Below are 15,834 nucleotides of genomic sequence, written 5' to 3'. Positions count from 1 at the left end.
ATAAAAGTTATTGATTTCCTCTTTTTTCTTTTGTTCTTGATGAACAGAATCACAGCAGCTGGTTATAAGGTTGTTTTGGCTGCTATTACTTTAAGAGCTGCCCCTGCTGAACATGACGCGGATCTGACACGCATTGTATTTTCTCTCAACTCTATTTTTACCTTTTATGACTCATTTCAGTCTCTATTAATGAGCTGACGAGTTGAATCGAGTGTGTCAGATAAGGGAGACAGTGCTAGGATGCTCCAGGACAGTTTTGAAAACCATTTCAGAGACATGTTCTTAATGTAACTCATATTACATGCATGCCCAGTTTTATGACAGCTTTAATCGCCTTTTTGGTAACTTCGTGACTGATCACGACATTGCATGCACGTAGTTTCTTTCGCGATTTGATATGATACAGGCTATGCACACGCTGGCACCTTTGTGCGTGTATTGAAGAGCACGCGCTGCGAGCACAGTACAGTTTCCGCGCTTGTTTGACTCGCGCCTGCCGCTGAAGTGAAGCTGGAGCGCGCGTCTGAAACGTCTCCCGTTTGATGTGATCGTAAAGGCGTTCTGCGACTGAATAAATGCACTTCTTGTCAAGAAAAAAACAGACAGAAATAGCAGTTATGAGTGGGGTGGCCAACCCTAGGCCCCGCCCCTGCGTTAACGGCGTTAAATAATTTTAACGCGTTAAACTAAAAAATATTAATGGCCTTCATTAACGCGCTAATTTTGTCAGCACTAATATGTATATATGTATGTCATATTAGTCCTGTGATTAATCGCAATTAATCGCATCCAAATAAAAGTTTTTGTTTACATTATGTGTGTACACTCACTGTGTATATTTATTATGTATATATAAATACAAACATATGCATATATTTAAGAAAAATGTGCTATGTTTATATATTAAATATATTTATATGTAATATAAATTAAAAATATATAAATGTATAGACATGTAAATATTTTCAAAATATATACCGTACTGTGTTGGGCTAGTTACTCAAAGAATGTAATATATTACTCATTACTGTTACTCCTTTCAAAAGTAATATTGTTACTTTACTTATTACTTTCTGGCAACAGTAATTAGTTACACTACTAGTTACGTTACTTTTTCTTCACGCCCCACAGAAGTTGTAACTGTGTATCTTCCAGATAAAATTCTTCTAGAATGTTACTAACAACATATTTCTGCCTCATCATTTGACCAAAATCCACATTGAATCGCAGTCAGAAGTTATTACAAACACTCAATAGTGATTGATAGTGACATTCAAGTAGAAGTGTTGTATTCATCTCATTAATTGTCATGTGTAGCTTGAAGCTAATTGTAATTTCTCTGTTACCCATATACAATTATATTTCATTATTTATTTTATCAAATCAAATAAGTTTGTAAGAAACTGTTTAATTTTCCAAAAATATTTTTTATTTTTAGTAATATAATGTACCACATGCTGATCAGAGGGATGTGGGTGGGATGTAATGCCAGTAAAGTAATACACAACAGTGTTCAGATCATCTTTTTCCTGACAAAATCAATATAATGTAGTATTTCTATCTGCTGAATGTAAGCTTTTCCATATTCCGAGCTTGCCTGCTGCACTGGGGACATCACATGCATGTGCGAGTCGTGAGAATTATGAAAATAAATCTAGGAAATATTTGATTGTTGGATTTTAAATCAGCGGGGTTGAGGCATCAAAAGTAACTAAGCTGTTTTATGGATGGTACCTGTAATATCATTACTGACATCTTATTAGTAATTACACTACTAGTTACTGCAAAAAGTAATATTATTACAGTAAGTAATTAGTTACTGCCCAACACTGATATCGTATGTGTGTGTATTTATATATAGGCTATATGATAAATATACACAGTACACAAAACTTTTATTTTGGATGCGATTAATCGCGATATGTATATATATATATATATATATATATATACACACACACACATACATACATACATACATACATAAACCGACGAAATAAAATTTAAAACAATATTATTCACAATCCTTTCTCAATATTTTTCGGGATTCACAGTTTCTTCAAGTAAAAAGGAATTGTTCCTTTTACTTTCGCACTAGTTGTGTGACTTTTTAGCATTTCTTTGTGCACTTTATGATCTAAGTTATAATCCTTTTTGTTAGCCCACTTAATATGCAAACCATCCAGGAAATAGACCATGTGACTGTAGCTGAGCCAATGAGATAACAGCTCTCCTCAGGTCAGGTGAACAAAACCACTGTCCTGTCATATGACTTGTGTTTTGACAGTCTCAGCGCTTTTTTAATGTTTTCTCATTGTGTAGGTGCAGTCCGTCAGCTGTGAAACACGCCCGAAGTGTCCGGTAACATGTCCCGCTCCGGCTCGCACTCTCATCAGGTGTGGTTTTGTTTAATAGTGGTTGTGGTCGGTGTGTCGGTGGAGCAGGTGAATGGAGTCTGGCCGCTGCCGCAGCAGCTCCATCAGTCCGCGGACAGATTCAAGCTGAGTCCGCAGCTCTTCTCCTTCTCTTACGGGAGGGACTCGGCTGCGCAGACTGGGTGCTCCGTCCTGGATGCTGCTTTCAAAAGATACTTTTCCACCATATTCCCTGACTTCACGACAGGATCAGGTCGGTTGATGCCTGAGAATGAGTCAAACAGATGTACTTCCGTGTAGCAGCATGGATGTGTATACACTCTTAAAAATAAAGGTGCTTCACGATACTTCACTAAATGGTTCCATAAAGAACCTTTAACATCTGAAGAACCTTTCTGTTTCACAAAAGCTCCTTTGTTGCGAAAGAAGGTTCTTTAGATAATAAAAAGGTAAGAAAGAGATGGTTCTTTAAAGAACCTTTGACTGAATGGTTCTTTCTTTGTGGAACCAAAAATGGTTCTTCTATGGCATCGCTGTGAAGAACCTTTTAAGCACCTTTATTTTAAAGAGTGTAGGCTACTGTGTAACAAGTAAACAAGACTGTAACTTAAAACTTGTTTAAAACTCATTATTTAAAAATATGAAATTATAAAATATTCATAAAAGATTTTATAAAATAGGCTATTTTATTAATAAATGCAGTTTGTTAAAAACATCACCCCAGTCAGTGTCATATGTGACCCTGGACCAGAAAACCAGTCAAGGGTCATTTTTTTTAAACATTGAGATTTATACATCAAGCTTTCCATTGATGTATGGTTTGTTAGGATCGGACAATATTTGGCTGAGATGCAACTATTTGGAATCTGAGGGTGCAAAAAAAATCAAAATATTGAGAAAATTGCCTTTGGCATAAATGAAAAATCAATAATTTTGACTCATACAATGTATTGTTGGCTATTGCTACAAATATAACTGTGCTACTTATGTTTTGTGGTCCAGGTTCACATATCATTAAAATGGAGCTGCTCCAGTATACTGATGATTTAAAAGTAATGAAAAGCCAATGAAAAATGTATCCGTTAGTTTTTATATATTCCCATAACATTGTCCTTTTTATCATTTTTATTTAATTTAGTTTGTAAGTCATACAAATTAGGCTATTTCATGTTTTTTTTTTTTTTTCATGTTTTAAGAGGAAATTAAAACAAAATTAATTATAGATGTTTGCACAAACTTAATAAAATGATTTTTTTTGCGGGAACACAATACTTTTGCGAAAGAACACAAATGTTTTGTAAGAGAACGCCAAATTTTAGCGATAGTATGTGAAGTTTCTCGTAGGAGTAAAATCACTTAGCGATAAAACACAAATGTTTAGCAAGAGAACGCAAAGTTTGTCGGGGGAACACAATACTTTAACAATAGAATGCAAACGTGTAGAGAGAGAATGTGAATCTTTAGTGATAGAATGCAAATTAGCAAAAGAACACAAAATTCCTCGTGGGAACACAATACGTTAACGATAGAACGCAAATGTTTAGCGAGAGAACACAAAACTTTAGCGAAATGTTTAGCTAAGTTACGTGTAATGTTTAGCGAGAGAACTCGAAACTTTAGTGATAGAATGCAAATGTGTAGAGAAAGAATGCGAAACTTTAGCGATAGAACGCAAATTAGCAAAAGAACACAGATTCTTGTGGGAACACAATACGTTAACGATAGAAAGCAGATTTTTAGCGAGAGAACACAAAAATTTAGCATTAGAACCCAAATGTTTTGCAAAAGAATGACAAAATATTTGTATACAAGACATTTATTTATATATATATATATATATATATATATTAGTGGTGGGCATAGATAAATTTTTTTAATCTACATTAATCTCACTGTAATCTTGGAATTCATCTAGATTAATCTAGATTAAAATGGCTCATTTGAATTCTGCCAAGTAGATCAGAATAAATTCACTACTAGTAGTAAACAACTAGCAGTCATCAAGAAGCAAACATAATATGGTGGTAATTGTGGTGTCGTGGTAATTAATAGGCTAATTAATTAATTAAATTATGTAATTTAAAATTACATAAAGTAGCCTACCTAAAGGTTTTGCGTTTTTCCGACATAAAAATAAAGGGATTTAATATTGATAATAACATTGAAGACATTGTATGATTATTCCTTAAAGATAAGGTTTTAATAGTTTTAGTAGTAGTAGTCTATTACGTTCTGCCCAATGTCTTCAAGTGAAACCGAACTTTTATTTTGACGGGTTGCCTTGAATACCTTTACATTTCTGTGTATATGATATGAGGATAGTTTTCTCAAATGAAACGCCGAATGCTCATGAAGTAACTCTCAGAGCAGTTCTGGAGATGTTGTTCATGTATTTATGTCCTCATTTAGTGAGACGACAGACGTTAATATCACCGCAAGCGTCGCGCGCTTCTATATGAGTAAACAAACCCATACATTAACACAGAGACACGCAGAAGTCATATTTAAATAGACGTTTTGCGGCTTAATATTTACAAATAGGAGTGGGAGTGTGCTCACTTGTGTGTGCGCTTACGTTTGTTTGTGTGTGTGTTTGTGTGTGTGTGTGTGTGTGTGTGTGTGTGCGAACCGGGGCGGAACTCCGCTGTGCGCGCGATACAGAGAGCGCTACCATGTAAAGTAGAGACATAAATGACACGCCGTCGTGTAAATAAGATAAATAACATAAGGCTATTTAGTTTGTTTAATAAAAGAACAAGGTATACACCTGTTCTATAGGGAAGGTAACATTGAATGACTTCTTTTGTGGTCTGGCGCTATAGAGAAAATAAAATTAAATAAAATCAACTTGACCTTCAAGGGGGGCGGGGGGTGCCGTTGGGGGGGCGGGTCGCCCCCCTAAAATAATGGTATGGGAAACACTGAGATTTCCATTGGGAAGCTTCTTAAAAATAAATTTTCCATGAAGCAAACCCGGCGGCTTCATAGCTGCATCCATGTTAGCACGCATACACACAGGTTCGAAGACTCGTTCTCGCCCCCTACAGTGCAATTCGGCTAGGTATACATCCGCGCTAAAATATCAAGGTGAAGTCATCATAGCTTGCGTAATAGACCCAGCTCCCAACCCAACTTTGAGGATAGATTAACGGCGATATTTTTTTTTATCGCCCGATAAATGTCTCATGTTAACACAGCACGTTAACGCCGATAACGGCCCACCACTAATATATATATATATATATATATATATATATATATATATATATATATATATATATATATATATATATATAACTTGAATTGGTTTCTCAGCCAGGAGAACAATACAACAGGAAAACATGATCAAAACATGGCAAATACAGTAAAAAAAAAATCTTGTGGCCGTCTTAATAGCTCTTCATAATCAAACGAAACAATGTTTATTAATATGTTAATGTTTATTTGAACAGAAAATGTGCTTCAGTACATGTGGTCGGAGCCTCAACCCTTTGTCGTATCGGTGAGCGTCAAAACCAGAGGATGTGACGGTTACCCTGACGAAGATTCAGATGAGAGCTGTGAGTATCTCCTGATCATGTGATCTTAGGACGTAACCCCTGCTGACCTTTGACCTTTTAATTGCTCCTGTCATGTTAGAGAAAGTCCACTAAATTATAAGGTGTAATTACACCGTCCACTTCCAGCAGGGGGAGTCATTCCTCTTCTACAGTGGCTTTTCAATCCAGTCATTTAAAATGAATGAATATGTTATATGTGTCACTTTTGGATGTATTTCGATATCTAATATGCTAAGACATTCTAATAACGTTGTACTCATGTTTTGTTGATGTTGATTCAGATACGCTGAGTGTGTTAGAGAGCCAGGCTGCGCTGAGATCGGTGTCTGTATGGGGCGCGTTGAGAGGTGTGACTTCATGCTTATTGTCTCTTTTATTCTTAGCTTGAAGTAAAAGCACTAACCCTAATTGTTGTGTCTTTTTCAACTTATCAATCCTGAAAAAGGTCTGGAGTCCTTAAGTCAGCTTGTGTACCAGGATGATTATGGCACTGTAAGTATTGTGTGACAGTATTTTGTCATGTGCTTGTGATAAACTGCTATAGTGCAGTGGTATGTTCATATACTGTATGTTAATTTACTTAATCTTTCCATGCAGTATTTTATCAACAAGACCGAGATTGAAGACTTCCCACGTTTTGCATTCAGAGGACTTTTACTGGACACTTCAAGGCATTATTTACCTCTCCATGCTATTTTAAAGACTCTGGTATGTATTTACTGTTCATTATAAATTATATATAAAAACAAGGTTTGGGGTTTGTAAGATTTTTAAACGTTTTTGAAAGAAGTCTTGAATGCGCACCAAATTTTCTGCATTTAAATATATAGAAAAAAACAGTAATGTTGTGAAATATTATTAAAATTATTTTACTATTTGAATATATTTTAAAATGTAATTTATTCCTGTGATTTAAAGCTCCTTGTGCTGATTAACATTTTTCTAGAAACCATGATGCTTTCATTGTAGGATTATTTGATTTAATAGCAAAGAAAAGCATTTGGAATATAATTATTTTTTAAATATTATAAATGTCTTTACTGTCTTTTGATCACTTTAATGCATCATTGCCCCAAACCATGGAAGCCCGTTTCCGTCACTGAATAAAAAATTTAAAAAGGTTATTGCGATCTCACAACTGACTTTCTTTCACAGAATTGTGAGATATAAACTCGCAAATTGCGAGTTATATAGTCAGAATTGCGAGATATAAAGTTTATATTTTGCAATTCTGACTTTTTTTATTTTCGCAATTCTGTCTTTTTTTTCCTCAAAATTGTGAGATATAAACTTGCAATTCTGACTAATTTTCTCGGTATTGCGAGTTTATATTTTGCAATTCTGACTTTTTTTTTTTTTTTTTCGCAATTCTGAATTTTTGGACGTGGAAAAAAGACTGATATGTAAAAAAAGTCAGAATTGCGAGTTTATATCTCGCAGTTCTGAATTTATTTCTCAGAATTGTGAGTTTATATCTCAGAATTATGACTTTTTAACTCGCAATTGCGAGTTTATATAACGCAATTCTGAGAAGAATAGTGAGAATTGTGAGATAAAAAGTCGCAATAACTTTTCTTTTTTTTTTTTTATTCAGTGGCGGAAACGGGCTTCCGTTCAAACCTTCGAACAGTAGTGTAAAATAAAATAAATTACATATTTTTTTCCATAGGATGCTATGGCCTACAGTAAATTTAACGTCTTTCACTGGCACATTGTGGATGATCCTTCCTTCCCATATCAGAGCCGCACCTTTCCTGACCTCAGTAATGAGGTAGAGATGCTGTAAAATCACCCCAAATTTCTAACACATTTCAGACACACTCTCATTTTAATACAGCATTTTTGCTTCTATTCTTCTGAATTACTAACATTATATGAATTTGTTGTTTATATTAATTGTAGTTCCATTAAAGATGCTGTATATATAATATACACAGTACACTCTCAAGGCAGCTAGTGTTATTGTAATATTTGTTTATTTATATACTGTTATAGTATTTTTTAATGTTTAAAACGAGCCTTTGTTTTTATATTTTCAGTTATAATTTAATTTAAGTTTTAGTATTTTTATGTGCTTTTGTCATTTATATTATTATTATTATTATTATTTTAAATATTTCTGTTTGGCTTTTAATTCGTTTTTTATTTGTTTTATGTTTAGTAATTCTAGTTCTTCAACTTTATTTCAGTTAGCTGCCAAGGCAACATTTCTAATTTTCATTTGTTTTTGTTTTTCATCTAATATATGTTTATTTTATGTGACCTTTATTTCAGGTAATGAAAACACTTTTTAATAGTTTTAATAATAACATCACTGTTATATATTTTTCTTCTAGGGGGCTTTTCATCCGTTCACTCACATCTACACACAGTCAGATGTGATGAGGGTGATCGAACATGCGAGAATGAGAGGCATTAGAGTCGTTCCTGAGTTTGACTCTCCTGGACACACTCAGTCATGGGGGAAAGGTACACACACACACACACTGGTATTCCTATTATTATGGGTTCATTCTATAGCTGGTAATGGTTTTTATACTGTAAAAACTAGAGGTCGACCGATTCATAGTTGATTGCCACAACTATCGGTTATCGGCAAAGATCCATGCCGATAGTTTTCCGGTTTGCAACCGTTGCTGGAGTGGCTGAGAAGGGTCCGCTGGCATTATACAGTACGAGAGCGGCCTCTAGAGGCGGAAATCACCGACAGCACGTGTTGTTTATTTTGACACGTGACACTGCGCGCAGCGGGAAACTCCAGCGGAACAGAGCGCCATTCACATAGTTTTCTATTAAATTACATTATATTTGTCCCAAATCGTTGTGAATGTATATAATGACTTCACCCTAGGCTATAAATGATGTATTGTGCATTTTTCAGCAAAAACGTTTGTCTTTCTGTGGCTCTAATAAAGTCTGTATGCTTCATGTAGAGAGCTGTAATACAGATCGCGCGTTCTCTTTCCACTTGCTCTGTTTTTTTAAACACCGAACTTCAAACTCATTTATGCCACATTGTTCATTCTTGAAGCAAACTTATGTCCATTTGGTGATTTAAATAAATTGTTTTAGACCGCCACTTGATTTGAACGCAAAGCGTCGGGTGTGTGTGTGTGATACCTCTGAGTTCTCCGCAATTAACTTTTTTTTTTTTTTTTTTGATTAGATAATTATCAAGTGTTAAAAAATAGAAGCAAATAAAGTGTGTGAGTACACATACAATATCCATATGTATGTAATTTTAATGCTATGGCCTTGTGTAGATATTTAAACATGGCCATCTTTAAGCATGACTGTTGAAATTAAATGGTAACATTTAACAATAAGAGTCCATTCGTAGCATTAATGAAAACTGTAGAAGTATTGTTCCTTGTTAGAGTGTTTTCATTTCAACATTCACTATTAGCTACTAATAGGCTATATTTTTACATTTTACAGTTTCTTCTTTTAACATTAGCAAATTATGAAATAACTTTAATGATCAATATAGTAAATAATATTAATATTTTTATTCATTTACAAAGTATGGTTCAGTACTGTTGCTGCTTTTTTTTTTTTTTTAAACAGTAAAGCACTAGCGCTCTTTCAGTATCCATTTGGAAAACTATCGGTTGATTAATCGGTATCGGCCAGTGTGGTCCAACCTAGCTATCGGTATCGGTAAAATCCACTATCGGTCGACCTCTAGTAAAAACTATATTTTCTATCCCCTTACCCTAACCCTACCCCTCACAGGAAACCTTCTGCATTTTTAGATTTTCAAAAAACTTTTGTATAATTCATAAGCTTGTTTCCTCATGGGAACCTAAAAATGTCCCCATAAGGTCAAAATTTACTGGTATTACTATACTTGTACTAACGTAGTGAATACCAACACACACACACATGCCTGGAAAACCATGAAAGCAGAGATTATAAATAATAATGTTAAAGAATAATGACGTTTGTTTCTTGTTCTCAGGACAGCCAGGCCTCTTGACTCCCTGTTACAAGGGCAGTGTGCCGTCTGGTTCATTCGGACCTGTCGATCCAACAGTAGACACTACTTATAAGTTCATGGAAAGCCTCTTGAAAGAGGTGAAGTTTGTCTTTCCTGACTCTTATGTTCATTTAGGAGGGGATGAGGTCAGTTTTGCCTGCTGGTAAGCATTTTTGACACTTGATATTGTTTTGAGTGCCTCATTTGGTGGTGTTTTTATTTATAAGACTTTAGCTATGTTATTCTCTCTAACAGGCAGTCGAATCCCAATGTTCGGAAGTTTATGGAAAAGATGGGCTTTGGGAAGGATTTTACTAAACTGGAATCATTCTATATGGAGAGGTGAGTGGAATAAAAACAAAGCTAACTTCATATATACAAAAAAAATTGGCGTCTGTAAGATTTTTTTACCTTGTGAAAAATTCTGTTACACTCACAAAGGCTGCATTTTTTGATTAAAAATACAATAAAACAGTAATGTTGTGAAATATTATTACAATTTGAAATAACAGTTTTCTATGTGAATATATGTTAAAATGTCATTTATTTCGGTGATGTCAAAGTCTTCAGTGTCACATTCAGAAATCATTCTAACACTCTGATTTGCTGCTCAAGAAACTAATACATATTTATTTTCAGGATTCTTTGAAAAGTAAAGCATTTATTTTTTTTAAAAGTATATTTTTTGTAACTTTACTTGGAATGACTTTACTGTCACTTTTGATGCATCCTTGCTGAATTTCTTTAAAAATAAATTTTCTTAAATTTAATTGACTTTTAATTTCTAAAAATTAATTAAATTCTATAAATGTCTTTGAACAGTGGTTCACATTTTAACATAATTTGTTGACTGCTTTTCCTTCATGATCCTAAAATATATAAAAACAATAAATTAAAATAATTTAATTATATATATATATATATATATATATATATATATATATATATATATATATATATATATATATATATATATATATATATATATATAAACGAAATTAATTTATTAAAATTATCGTTTTATATTTTTATTTTATGAAATATTAATCATTTACATTTTTTCATTTAATTATTTCAATTTTAGGTTTTAATTATTTAAATTTAAGGTTTAATCCCAGATTCTAAAATGAATAGTTCAAAAATGTGTTTGGTTAAGACATGTTTGAAACCATGAAACACCTGTGAATGTGAATGTTTTGTCTTCTGATAACAATGGAAAAAAATGTTTACAGTTTTTCTGCATAAACATAAGAATTGGCACATTCATGAACACAGTGTTTATGGTTTTACACTATGTCTCTCTCTGTTTATGTTCTTCAGTATAATGAACATGACTGCCGCTCTCAACAAAACCTCCATTGTTTGGCAGGACGTGTTTGACTACCATGAGAGAGTGAGTAAAAACAGTGAGTCTGCTCTACAGTCACATTGGTTGCATTCAAACGTCATAAAGAGACGTGTGTGATTGTAACAGGAATGAGACGCTTCTCTTCTAGCCCAGATCTAAGTACGTGGTGGAGGTTTGGAAGCAGGGCTGTTACCTGTGCAAGATGCGCCGGGTGACTAAGGCAGGGTTAAAGGTCATCCTGGCGGCCCCTTTCTACCTTGACCTGCCGATACCCACTCACAGCTGGGCCCGTTACTACAACGTGCGGCCCTTAGCCTTCAGGGGTCAGAGCATAAGTGCAAAATACTAACAAATACTAGAGACTGCAGTGCTGTGTGTCAGTGTAGTGCTGATTTCTCTCAAATGTTCATTCCGTCCAGTGTGAAAGTGTGTTGTGCTGTGAGAATCAAACAAACATGCAAACACACAAACAGAGTTATTTATATACTATTCAGATATTTATGTTTGGTGGTCATTTTCAGTTTGTATTTAAATTTCATTTAAATAATTAAATTTTTGTTAATTTTAAATTGATTTTAATTATAAATTTTGTAATTTTTATTAGCTTTTAAAAATATATTGATTTAGCATTATTATTATTATTATTATTATTATTATTATTATTATTATTTAAATTTCAGTGATGTATGCTTGCAACTTCCTGCAAAATCCTTCCCAGCAGCTCTAAAATATAAATTGTTATTATTAAAGGTTTATCAGAGTGTATTTTGTGAAGTAAAGACATGGTTTGGACTGGTCATTAATAACATTTTATTTTGTTTTTGTTTAATAAAATAGTAACAAAGTAGCTTTAAACTTATTTAGTTCAGTTATATATTTATATTTCACTTTATTTCTGCCTTATTTCAATTACCAAAAATTATTTGTAATAGTTTTAGTTTTATAACAACACTGGACTTTGTATTTTGGTATTGCATCAGCTAAGCAGGGATATTATAGTTAATTAAAACCAAAACCATAAAAAATAGTTAAAGTAAACATTAACTAAAATAAATAAAAAACAAAAAGTTATTTTATTTCCGGTTGTTGCGAAGGCAACATTTCTCATTTAGTTTATCTTTATATACTAAAATAACTAAAACTAATACTGAAAAAAAATTAATAAATGTAGACGTATATAAAAATAAATAAATAACAATTGCAAAACACAACAAAAAATACTAAACTTTAGGTAAAATAAAAACATAGAAACTGATTTAAAATATTAAGGAAAACTATGATAGTATCTCCATTCTAAAATTACACTGCAACGAAGTAACTAATACAATGTGGGGGTGTTTTTTTTAAGAGTAACACATGAATGAAACACCTCAGAATGCAACACAACAGATCCTGTTGTCATGATCATTGCACTTTGTAAGCAGAAGGTGTTAATCAAGAGTGGACTCTTTATAGTGTGAGGTGAAACACAGTGTCATCAGGCTGTACATGTCACACAAGTAGGTTCTATCAGAAGATATGAAGCGAAATTAATCAATGTAAGTTATTTAAAAGTCGGAACTGTGGCCTAGTGGTTAACCCGTTGAGCTCCGGTACTCTTTTGGCATTTTTGAGTTTAAAATCTAACTTGCAACATCTTTACAATCTCGTTTCCTCCCCTTCTTCTTCTTTTTGGGGAGGTCGTGGCCTAATGGATAGCGAGTCGAACTTGTAACCCAGAGGTCGCGGGTTCGAGTCTCAGGTCCGGCAGGAATTGTCGGTGGGGGGAGTGAATAACCAGTGCTTTCTCCACCTTCAATACCACGACTGAGGTGAGACCCGTGAGCAAGGCACCGAACCCCCAACTGCTCCCCGGGCGCCGCAGCATTGGCAGCCCACTGCTCCGGGTGTGTGTTCATGGTGTATGTGTGTTCACTGCTGTGTGTGTGCACTTGGATGAGTTAAATGCAGAGCACAAATTCCGAGTATGGGACACCACACTTTTTCTTCCCATCATTTTCTCATCCTCCCTTCACAGTACACCCAGTAAAAGCCTCAAAACGTTGCATTTATGCAGATGAATCAAGCAGAGCTGGTTGGTAAATCCCTAGAGGCCGATAAAGCGTGTGACCCAGTGTTTTCTGCTGTCTCAGATTCCACAGGACACGGTTCTGGAGATCTGGAAGGGTGCAAAATACCAGGCTGAACTGAGCAGGATGACCCAGGCCGGGCACAGGGTCCTGCTCTCTGCCCCCTGGTACATCAACCACATCAGCTATGGCCAGGACTGGCGTGACTCCTACGCAGTGCGGCCCCAGAATTTCTCTGGTGTGTGGAGCAGCATGTTATGCTGGGCTCAGATGCTCTCCAGCGCTGTGTAATATTTAAATATTCAATATAAGATATTAGGGATGCACCGAATGTTCGGCAACCGAAATTGTTCTGCAAAAAATACCGAACAATGACGTGATGCCATCAAATAGAGTCGCGCACTAATGCAGCAAACATGTCGACAGTGTGGAAGCATTTAAAACTGTCAGAGAAAGATGCAAAAATCATTACAAGCACTGACAGCCAGACTGTTTAAGTGCTGCATCGCATGTCTTCGATGAGAAGAGGAAGGGGTGGTTGTTGCTGGTTACTGTATGATGACTGAAATCACGAAATGGCCTTAAACAATTAGTAAATAAACTGCAGAAAGTTGTTTTGTAATACACGCACGAATTGCACGTATTCTGATAGCAATGACGAGCTCGTTACCCAGGGTTCAAAGTCCAAAGCGCGAGGAAAATCTGCGCCGAAACTGCTGTTATCAACAAAAAGAAGCACCGAGGTCTTCCTGTGGGTTTCTGCCAAAATAAAAGCTGAGAAAAAGCAAGAACGTTGATAAATGTTAGTATGGTAATTTTTCTGATGTTCTGTAAAATAAAATAAAACGGTAAGACAATAATAATGATAATAATAATTACAACAGCTCATTCACACATAGTGTTCAAATTGGGATCAGTAATATATTCCAATGTTTTAAAAGAAGTCTCTTCTGCTCAGCAAGGCTGCATTTATTTGTACAGTAAAAAAAATACATGCCTGATTCAAAAAGGGATCTCAAAAATGGCCAAAAAATATTATTTAACCAACTTATTAATTTTAAGTGAAATTGTGTTTTGTTGGTATAATATTTTCTAGAATGTTGAGTGTTAAGTAAATATTTTTAAATTGTTGTATTGTGATTTATTTTTTCTTTGAAAAGCAAGACAAAACAGTAAAAAGCACATTTTGCACATTTAATTTATGCAATAGTGAAAATAATTGCAAAATACACAGGTAAATAATGCGAAAAACCATGTTCGGTTTTCAGCCAAGTGTTTCATTTTGTTCGGCTTCAGCCAAGATTTTTCATTTCGGTGCATCTCTATAAAATATCAGTCCCTAAAAGCAAACAGACGATAAATGAGAAATCATGATGACTTTCAAGTATTTTAAGTACTGGTTAATTTCTCACAAAATCAACCGCTTCTTGATGATGTTGTTGTTTGCTTTGCTGTTGTTTGTAGTGCAGTGCTGGTGTGTTTTCAGCGCATGTCTGTTGTGCTTGTTTAAATATGTGCGTTTTTTTCTATGATTTAGGCACAGATGAGCAAAAGAAGTTGGTGATTGGTGGAGAGGTTGCCATGTGGGGTGAATATGTGGACGCCACCAATCTGACCCCACGCCTGTGGTATGACTAGCAGAACAGTCCATATCAGAATGAGTTATTGCACTGTTATAGTTCTTTATGATTTTGTGTTCATTTGTGTGGTTGTGAAGGCCGAGAGCCTGTGCTGCCGCGGAGAGGTTGTGGAGCAATGAAGAAAAAACCCTGAACGCAGATCTGGCCTTCCCACGTCTGGAGGAGTTTCGCTGTCAACTTGTAAGGTATTGGAAATATGTTTGTAATTATTCTTTATCAACCTCTGGTCTGTTTCAAGCACACTTCACATAAAAAACTAAAATATTTAGTATTTTATATATTTATTTCATTTAGAACCTGTGATACATTTTCAGGATTCTTTGATGAATATGAAATGAAATTTTAAAAAAATTTAATTTAAACATGTGCTGTTTGTGTTGCTGCAGGCGGGGTATTCGAGCAGAGCCTCTGTTTATTGGCCATTGCAGACATGAGTATGATGGCCTGTAAGTTCACTAAAACTGAAGAGCGGTGTGTTTGTGCACTGGAATATTGCTTTGGAATTTGCACAGTTCTCTCTCTCTCTCTCTCTCTCTCTCTCTCTCTATTTTATTCTAACAATTTTTATTGATCATGTAAACTGACTTTTACAAAAGTAAATGTGAAATTTATTAATAAAGATCTATTCAAAAATGATTTAGTTGTGTATTATATTACAAGTTTTTAATAATAGTAATATACAGTATTTAAATATTATTGTTAATATAATAATAATAATAATAATAATAATAATAATAATATTTACCCCAAAATACAATGGCCCTAAAATGCACAACTCGGTCAGCTGATTCATCAGTTCATTAACAAAGGTTAGGTTTGGTCCTGATTTCCCACATTTGGAGAGTATGAGGTAAACGGCTGAT

At 34.5% G+C, this 15,834-nt stretch overlaps 1 protein-coding gene across 3 annotated transcripts; it reads left to right on the top strand.

Annotated features, from left to right (window-relative positions):
* Window positions 1-2,216: 2,216 nt before the first annotated feature.
* Window positions 2,217-15,604, top strand: hexa (hexosaminidase A (alpha polypeptide)). 3 transcript variants are annotated; one of them, XM_058768020.1, is made up of 14 exons: window positions 2,222-2,628; window positions 5,828-5,935; window positions 6,217-6,282; window positions 6,381-6,427; window positions 6,533-6,643; window positions 7,605-7,706; window positions 8,272-8,404; window positions 9,897-10,077; window positions 10,170-10,256; window positions 11,235-11,307; window positions 13,395-13,569; window positions 14,869-14,959; window positions 15,049-15,156; window positions 15,358-15,604. In XM_058768020.1, the coding sequence occupies exons 1-14, from the start codon at window positions 2,367-2,369 to the stop codon at window positions 15,419-15,421; spliced, it is 1,608 nt and encodes a 535-aa protein (XP_058624003.1). In that variant the 5' UTR covers window positions 2,222-2,366; the 3' UTR covers window positions 15,422-15,604. The 3 variants fall into 3 exon arrangements, 2 of the variants coding, with proteins under 2 accessions (XP_058624004.1, XP_058624003.1); XR_009269459.1 differs by lacking the exons at window positions 14,869-14,959; window positions 15,049-15,156; window positions 15,358-15,604 and adding exons at window positions 11,411-11,585; window positions 12,961-13,148 and having other exon boundaries at window positions 2,217-2,628; window positions 13,395-13,534; XM_058768021.1 differs by lacking the exons at window positions 14,869-14,959; window positions 15,049-15,156; window positions 15,358-15,604 and adding exons at window positions 11,411-11,585; window positions 12,961-13,073 and having other exon boundaries at window positions 2,217-2,628; window positions 13,395-13,533.
* Window positions 15,605-15,834: the final 230 nt, after the last annotated feature.

Source organism: Onychostoma macrolepis, chromosome 25 (genome assembly GCF_012432095.1).
Source record: "Onychostoma macrolepis isolate SWU-2019 chromosome 25, ASM1243209v1, whole genome shotgun sequence".
Lineage (NCBI taxonomy): Eukaryota > Metazoa > Chordata > Actinopteri > Cypriniformes > Cyprinidae > Onychostoma > Onychostoma macrolepis.
The sequence above is the reverse complement of the archived record's forward strand: the minus strand, read 5'-3'. Positions and strand labels throughout refer to the sequence as shown.